We start from the raw sequence: 8,802 nt of genomic DNA, 5'->3' as shown, positions 1-8,802 counted from the left end.
GAAACTTTCAAAACCTTCCAATTGAGCAATGGGCTCAAACCCAAGATCCCTCAATTCCAAGTGCAACAAAAAGGAAAATAACTAAAAGGGCAGATTCCATAGCAAATCCACAAATATGACTTACATTCTAGAGAGAAAGGGTCTTAAGACCATTACTTGCTAACCTGCCCAGAGTCTGCTCCTGAAGATTGTAATGCATTACAACTAAAAAAATTTTCCCAATCCAAGTGTTGTGTGGAGCTCATAGAAGCTCCTCCAATTGTTGAAGTCATGCACAATCCTATGACTCCGTCAATACCTGCACATTGCTTCGAGTTAGAATTCCTGGTTAATATATCATGTGGAAGGCATGCAAAATTCTAACTTCTTGTGGAAACTTTTAAATCCATATTCCATATAACAACAAAATTTTAGCAAATACAACCATCAAAAATTAATAAATTTGCCATATCACTCTAGCACATAATAATAGCTATTCTTCTTGTGTTTTGTTTCATATTCTAAGGGGTTAAGTTGTTGTTCATTTCTATTGAAAAGAACAAGAAGAAAATGCAACCTAATTTGCTGGAAGACTAACGTTCATAAAAATAATTGTGAATTCATTTTTACCTACAAGGCATTCATTACACAAGTACTCTTATGAATTATCTATTCAAGCATACGAAACCATGTAATGTGTGCATTACCCATGTCAAAAAGACATATGACAGTACCACAAAGGAGACTGCCTGTGATGAGTGCCATAGATTAGTACACCAAAATCCCCCTTTTTCCATTTTGGCTTTATTTGTTAAGACAAGAAAAACCCCCACAAAGTTCTAAATATGTTCAGAATAAATTATAGAACTTGAATAAATTGCCTTTTTTATTCGTGTCCCTTTCAACAATGGTGCCAAGTTACACCTACCATGCTTGTAGTTGTGACATGTGACCACCCATACTACTTTGACGTTTTAACATAAATGACATAAAATAACCATAGCAGAGGCATAGCTTTCCAATTCAGCACAACAATCCTCCCTCTAAGCATACCTCTCCAATTAAAAAGAGAAGAAACACTATAACATAACAATAAACAGCGGAGCTAAACATGTCTATGATGATAATGTGAGATAATTTAGTTCAATGAAAGATTAAAGTCTTGGACTTTTAACTTTTTACATATCTCCATAAACTGGATACTTCCGGTTTTTTTGGCTAGATTAGCCAAGGAGGATCAAGTGGATATGAGGGACACAGTATGTTCACTGTAGCATGAGCATTTCTCTTGGGTTTAAGAACCAACTAGAAAACAGGCTCTCTACTTTTATTTTACACACTCCATCAAAGTTGCTTAAATTGTCACTTGTCAGGATAAATGAGCCTGTGATATGGAGAAACACATATTTGGTGACATCTAAGCATTGTCCAAAACATCAAAATTGATAATGTCCTAGCTGCTGCTAGAGTTCCACCTTGCATTCCCATCGAATATTTTACGAGTGTGGTATGAAGCCGGACCAAATAATGCTTGGATGCAGAGACAACAAACAAATAATCATACAAGATGTCTGTCATTGATTCATGGTGCCCTTGAAACGTTGAGTACTGCATATGCTCCTTCAGTCAGCATCTGTTTCATCAGTATCAATTGTTTTGACCGATGCCACTCCTTACCCAAATGCTGATTGAACAAGCGGCCAATATCTACATGGTTTCTGTGACGATATGCATTCTTCCACATTTCAGTTGAATGATAAAAATTTATTAGGAAAAACATCAAAAAACCTTATGATCCACTCACCAGCATCCCATCATGAACATCTGAGTTTCTGACCCTCACTGATAGTTACATAACTTTCCCACGTCATTTACCAAATCCAAACAAAAGATGCCCAACAGACATATTGCAGAATATACTGAAAAGCACACCCCACAAATTCTCAACCCTATTCACCAAGTGTGAACCTTGCTTCTAATGGGCAATTGATGATGATAACCACAGTTTAACCTTTAATGCTCATGACTGTCAAGTAGAGGATCTAGCAGCATACCGGTTGACAGAGAGGAGATCGAAAACTGCGGAGACTGTTATAATCGGGCACAGCATAACACCCTTGATATCAGTAGCATCATTCACATTCATATCCGTGTTGGCTTCACCACGTTCTACATAATCACAGTTTCTTACCTCAGCCACATTTTCAGTATTTGCTTTGGATCACCAGATTAATGAACTATCTATGCAACTTACACCCACCCCAATTTTTTCTCATACTTTTTTCTTTCAAATAACCTTTTCTCTCAAACACCCCTTTAACCCAAAAATACCATCAAATAAGAGTAAAATGCCCTCCTTTCCTCTCACACGGCTTCTCTCTCCTAATTCCCATTTTCTATTTACCCTGCTTCTCTCTCTCCTGTTTCCCTATCTTTTTACCCACGCAGGAGAAAAGTTCTACCCAAGGTTCGTTCTCACCCACGGCCCATCTCTCGCTCTCTCTCCAGCCTGAGGTCCCTCTCGATCTATCGCTGGCCCGATCTCCCACCTCTCACGTTCCCTCTCTCTCTCTCTTCGAAGGAACATCAGGGCAACCTCTCTACCACACTGAGGAGGCCCTAGCTCCCTCCCTCTCTCTACGAAAGAGACCACGAAACGCTGGGTTCTCTGTAAAGGCCCGATCTGTGGGGGTTTTGCTTGTTTCAGATACATGGCTGTTCCTCATTCTCTCTCTTGATATTTTTTTTTTTTTTTGGATCTTATTATTTTGTGCAATCCCATATCAGTATTAGCACAACATCTTCTAAAAAGAAATTAAAAATCATAATGATTTCTTAATTTCTTGTATGATGAATGTAGTTCAGTTCGGCCTTTCTATTTAAACATTAACATATCGTTGTGGATATTTTCATGATTTTGTTCAATTTTTCTTTTTTTTTGGGGATTTGTCGAGTACAATTAGGTATTATCTGAATGCTTTACTGCATTGTACATATGAAATTGTAGCATGTTCAGGGCTTCTAATTCTCGACACACTGTTTATTTATCTCGTTTGTTGATGTATTATTTTGATTGATTTCTTTTTCTTCATGTTCACCAATCTAAGCATTTTTTAATGGGTTTGGTGTTCCTGTTATTATATGTTCCAGCATTTCATACTTCATCAAAATGATTTTGGTCAAATTACTTACATTTTTTGGGCTATTATATAGTTGCATATTGATATATCTACAAATATTATTTTATTTAAATGGAGGGCTTGAAATCTGAATTCTGCAAAGGCATGTCAATGTTGGAACCTAAAATCTTCATCCATTTGGTAATGAACATTTCTTTCTATTGTACATGTTATGTCCAAATCATCATGTTATTGATTTATTGTATGATAGCATTGTTCATTTATTTGTAAATTTTATTGTTGTGTTTCTTATACTTAAACGTGTTATATTTTCTGGTTTATTGTTACCTGCTACCTTTGGATATTTATCCTTTATTCAAGTTCTTTTGTTTGATATATCATGTTCATGCTCTGTGCGCATTGTGTTTGTATTGAGATGTTAACAGTCAAGAAATGGTGAAAGAAACAATTGGGTAGTAAAAAACATTCATTAAAACGTCCAATTTAATGATAACCCACTTGTTCTTTGTTGGTTTCTATTTTCCACAATTGGTCCGTTATCATGCTAATCATTTATCTAAGCAATTTGCATCGCCAGACTTATTGGGGATGGACATCCATAAAATTGTAACCTCAAATGTTGTAACTTTTCTCAGTTTCCTTTATCTTCATGATACATACTAGTTTTGTCAAAAAGTCATTAGTTTTGTGTTCAGATAATAATTACGTTTGTTTATCTGTGGAGTGTAAATTATTACAAATCTTGTGCAGGAAAAAAAAAAGAGTGATAGCAGATTGATTTAGTGTATTTTTGGTGGAGAAGTCCAATCAAATGTCGATGGGACTTTGAATTATATTAGTGGTGATGCATGTACATTTATAATTGAAAGTAGAACTAGGTTAGATGAACTACAAAAATACGTAGAATGCATTTCTCTCTAGATATGCAGTTGGTATCATTGAGGTATTTTGTCTCGAGAAATAGAAGATTTTTTGTGAACGTATTAATTGACGATAATATTGAGAGAATGTTGAATGCACATAAAAGAGATAATAATCTCTTCGTTTATGTATTTGATGGGAGTGAACAAAGGGGTGGAAGTACTTCACATAATAATAGGGCATTCGAAGAGGTCAGACCCCCTCTTAGATCTAATTTATTGCACTCTGGTTCCGAACAAAGCAACGCACCAAGGTTGCTTAGCTCATAAAAGGATGCACTTATCAGTATAGGGCAACAATTTGAGTCTCTAGATGACTTCCGAGAAGCCCTTAGCAAGTTTGTTATAGTACACCATTTCACATACCATCTTGTTAAAAATGTGGGGTCCTGCATAAGGGCAAAATGCAAGGGTGATGGATGCAAATGGGAAATATATGCTTCGAAATTAGGCAGGACGAATGTTTTTATCATCAAAACATGGAAAAGGGAACACTCACGTAAGATTGAGACGAGCAATGATGTACAGAGAACAGTGTCACAAAAATTTATTGCATCTTTAATCAATGATAAATTAAGTGACACTGCGCATTACAAGGCTAAAGAAATCATGAATGATTTGTCTCGAGATTATGGGGTACAAATACCCTACTGCAAGGCTTGACGAGGGAAAGAAACAGCCATCAAAGACATACATGGTTCACAAGAGGAGGCATACAACCAGTTACCCGTATATGTAAACCGTGTGATGGAGACGAATCGTGATAGTTATGAGACAGGATAAATATGGCAAGATGGCAGATTTCGTCAAATGTTCATAAGCTTTTATAGCTCAATACATGGCTTCAAAAGTGGATGTCATCCACTTATATTTCTCGATGGGGCATCACTCAAGGCGCGATACTTTAGAACTTTACTTGCTGCCAACTCATTCGATGGGGAAGAACAAATGTTTCCTGTTGCATTAGCTATTGTAGATGTTGAAAGTACCGATAACTGGGTACGGTTTATGGAATCTCTAAAGATTGCTATTGGGACAGATTGTGAAATTTCTTTTTTGTATGATAGACACCTTGGCTTAGTTGATACTCTTTGTCAAGTTTTTTAGAATACTCATCATGCCTTCTGTGAGCATCATTTAGAAGAGAATTTCAAGAAGGAAGCAAAAGACATACCTAATGATATTAAGAAGGCAGTTGTTAAATATTTTATCGGAGCATGTAGAGCATAAAGACCGCAAGAGTATTTTGAGAAGATGAATGAAATTAGGTCAATTTTTGAGGACGCATTGAAGTAGTTTATGGAAGCATCGCCAGACCGTTGGGCCGCATCACTCTTCAGGGGTAACGATATAATCAAGTAACAACCAATGGATTGAGTCATATAACAATTGGATTCTAGAAGCACGAGACATGCCAATTCTCCAGTGTATTGACTTGATTAGAAGACAAATCATGAACCTAATGGTCACCCGCAGTTTGGAAGCTAAAACATGGACTACAACACTTACCTCACATGCGCAAAACGAACTCAGATTGATCATAAAGCAATCCCTTTCTGTTAGCGTTATTGTATCAAGTGGAGCAGTGTTTGAAGCAAGAGGTGATCACATGATATATAAGGTAGATATAATTGCACGAGAATGTGAATGCCGAGGTCGGCAAATAACGGGCTTGCCTTGCAAACATGCTTGTAAAAGGCTTCAATGGATGCATAGGAATCATGTAGACTATTGTGAAGGCTATTTCACGATTGCAAAGTTTCGTGAAACATATTCCGAACCTTTCGTGCCAATTACCTTGATTAATCTATCTGGGCATATGCATGGACAACTTCCTCCAAATGGAGTAAGAGCACTTCCACCTCACTCAAGACGGCTCCCTAGCCGACCTAAAAAGAAGCACATTGAGTCACAGGAATTACCAGTGCGACCTATTCACTGTAGTAGGTGCAAAGGAACTGGTCACAACAGGGTAACTTGTAAAACACCGACTTGAAGGCATTTTTTTTAGTTGTCTTCTTTGTTCTGTCTTTTTAAATTATAGCACCCACTTGTGGGAAATTTTGGCAATACATATATTTTTGCCAGTACATATATTGGATATGCCACTTTGCTCTCTCTTTTTTATTGGATATGCTATTGATTTGTTTATAGTGTTTGTTCCACTTTAATTCATTTCGAGAGATTAGCACACATATATTGGATATGCAGCTGTTCTATATCTTTTTTTATTGGATATGCTACTTGTAGTTATTTTTTTATGTCAACTATGAAAATAGAGTTAGCAATGCAAGACCCGAAACATTTAAGAGGCACAAGGGAGCCATCCTCTTCATCAGGTCAAAGGCAAGAGGTATGATGGTCTATTTGTTTCAGTTAATGATTTACATTGATTAGGTATTTCTCATGTTATTGACTATTGCAATTTCTTGTTATTATTCATTTTAGGAGAGAAATGTACTTCGATTGACGAATCAACTCAAGCCCTAGTAAAATGGAAGATCGACCAACGACAGACCGGGTTGGACCCATTGATAGATATTGGGGTATCACATATCGATTGCAATCTAGTGAGGGCATTTATAGGGAAATGGTGCAAGGACACGAATACTACATTTCTAAGTATTGGTGAAATGGCTCCAACACTATACGATGTGTGGCAGATATCAAGGATACCCGTGACAGGTGAGCATGTAATCGGCATCAAGCCTGAAGACTATGTTGCGTTCATCTGGGAATATCTGGGAGATTGCCCTAAAGACGTCACCCCAATGCGTCTCAATCATACATGGTTGAGGAGTGGATTCGCCCAACTACCAAAAAAGCCGACCAAATTACAACTCATGCAACACACACAAGCATATCTCATTTATTTAGTCGGCACAACTATATTTGCCAACTCATCTAAAGGACTGATGCTTTCAATATACTTGTAATTGTTTCGAGATTTTGATGAGGCAGAGAAGTATGCATGGGATGTTGCGGCGCTTGCTTTTTTGTATCGTTTGTTGTATAAGGTCGCACGGTAGGGAAAATATCATTTTAGTGGGTCAGCGACCTTACTACAGGTATTTCTCACTCTCTTTATTATTTCATTTCAGAATATTACAATTTCTCACTATTTTTGGCTTCTTACTTTTACTTCTTCTACAGTGTTGGTTCTATGAGCATTTTCGAGCTCTAGCCACCAAGCCTACATTGGTCATAAGCCCAGGAATGCCTAAGGCTTGCATGTGGAAGAAATAAGCACACCACAAAAACATCTCATTTGATAACATCTCGTTTGATATGGTTAGTTATTGGCTTATGTGCTTATAATCTAGTAGATAATCAATCTATGGTTAGTTATTTGACAACGTCTCATGCTTATTTTTGTAGGTAACCTGTCAACCATATGAGGAGTCACATGAAATTACAGGGTACTTCATCTATCGATCATACCTTATCAGTTTCTACATTGCAGAGTACTATATGCCAGATTGCGTGTTGCGACAATTTGAGAAGTTGCAAGGTATTCCTATTATGCCACCCAAGTGGGATAGGAAAGAGAAGGTTGGTTTACACCCCCACAAATTGGGTTGTAGAATTGGGTAGGCAGATAAAAGATTGGAAAGCACGAGAACGTAATGTTGTTAAAGCAACCGTAGATAAATCTGGTGGAGTACCTACAGCAGAGTACATGGCCTGGTACAACATGTTTACGCAAGGAAGAAAAACCCCATTTCGCCCCTCGTCGTAGTCGCAATCTCATGTACAACCCTCAGCAGGCCAATCCCAGAATAATAGATTGGTATACTATTTATTATATGTTTATTCTAATTTTATCGTCTTAATATATCTTAAAATTATGAAAAATATATCTACTGGTCAATTTTTTTTTTTTTATTCTCTACTTGCATCGATATACCTATATAGAGTTGCTACAAGCTGCACTTAATAATGAAGTATTAGCCGAGGAATCCAGACGTTATGTACAAGTGGCTCATGATCTGCTATTGAATAACACTTCTGTAGAGACAGGTGCCGAGGAGACAGTGCTGACTATAGGTGGAGAAGTGCAAAGTGAAAGTGAAAGAGAAGAAGAGGGTGATGATGGAGAAGAAGACGATGATGACGGAGAAGAAGATGATGACAAAGAAGAGGATGATGATGGAGAACAGGATGATGATGGAGAAGAGGATATTGAAGGCAATGATGATAGTGATAGTGAGCATAAAAATGAGAGAAGAACAAAGAAAAAAGCTTATCACTTTCAAGCACCGACGTTGCAAGAGGAATCGAGGGGGAATTTGCGGTCACAAAGAGATGGGAATGCCGACAAGGGACCTGATGTGAGGTTAAAGAGTCTTCTTAGTTGGCCAATAAAAGCATTGAGGCGGAGAAAATGACCTCTTTTTTATTTTTTGGATATGTATATTTGAAACAAATATTATATCTGCTTTTTCAATTATGAGAAAGTCATCATGTTGGAGATTGTATATTTTTTGGCAATGTAACTTGGTTATATGATGCGGGTTCTTTTCGATTTGATCTTGTCTACTTTGATCTTATTTTCCTCTTTAAGTTATGTTTTTCCCTCAAAGTTTCCTCTTCTTGTTCATTTATGTTGATTATCTTGATTAAGACATCATGCAAAGGGTAACTTTTGTGTTCTATGGTTTATAGGCCTTGGCCTCCGTGATTTCATATATTCATGGATTTGCATGCATCGTTCTCATCAAGTGAACCTATGCATTTGTTACCCATGTTTCTGTTAAATTGGT

At 37.1% G+C, this 8,802-nt stretch overlaps 1 protein-coding gene across 1 annotated transcript; it reads left to right on the top strand.

Moving 5' to 3' along the window:
* The first annotated feature begins 844 nt into the window (after positions 1-844).
* On the top strand, positions 845-8,548 carry LOC110008141 (protein MAINTENANCE OF MERISTEMS-like). The gene is made up of 4 exons (XM_088871698.1): positions 845-6,392; positions 6,488-6,972; positions 7,418-7,829; positions 8,054-8,548. The coding sequence occupies exons 2-3, from the start codon at positions 6,673-6,675 to the stop codon at positions 7,631-7,633; spliced, it is 516 nt and encodes a 171-aa protein (XP_088727824.1). The 5' UTR covers positions 845-6,392; positions 6,488-6,672; the 3' UTR covers positions 7,634-7,829; positions 8,054-8,548.
* The last annotated feature ends 254 nt before the right edge of the window (positions 8,549-8,802 follow it).

Source organism: Amborella trichopoda, chromosome 1 (genome assembly GCF_054954075.1).
Source record: "Amborella trichopoda isolate Santa Cruz 75 chromosome 1, AtrichopodaSantaCruz75HAP2 v2.0, whole genome shotgun sequence".
NCBI classification, from domain to species: Eukaryota; Viridiplantae; Streptophyta; class Magnoliopsida; order Amborellales; family Amborellaceae; genus Amborella; species Amborella trichopoda.
Note: the sequence above shows the minus strand (reverse complement) of the source record. Positions and strands in the feature narration are given on the sequence as shown.

Bases quoted from the DNA above. Each gene is read 5' to 3' on its own strand.
- LOC110008141 (XM_088871698.1), top strand. From the start codon at position 6,673: ATGGCTCCAACACTATACGATGTGTGGCAGATATCAAGGATACCCGTG. The intron at 6,973-7,417 runs TAATTGTTTCGA...TTATTTTTGTAG, and splicing joins TGATGCTTTCAATATACTTG to GTAACCTGTCAACCATATGA.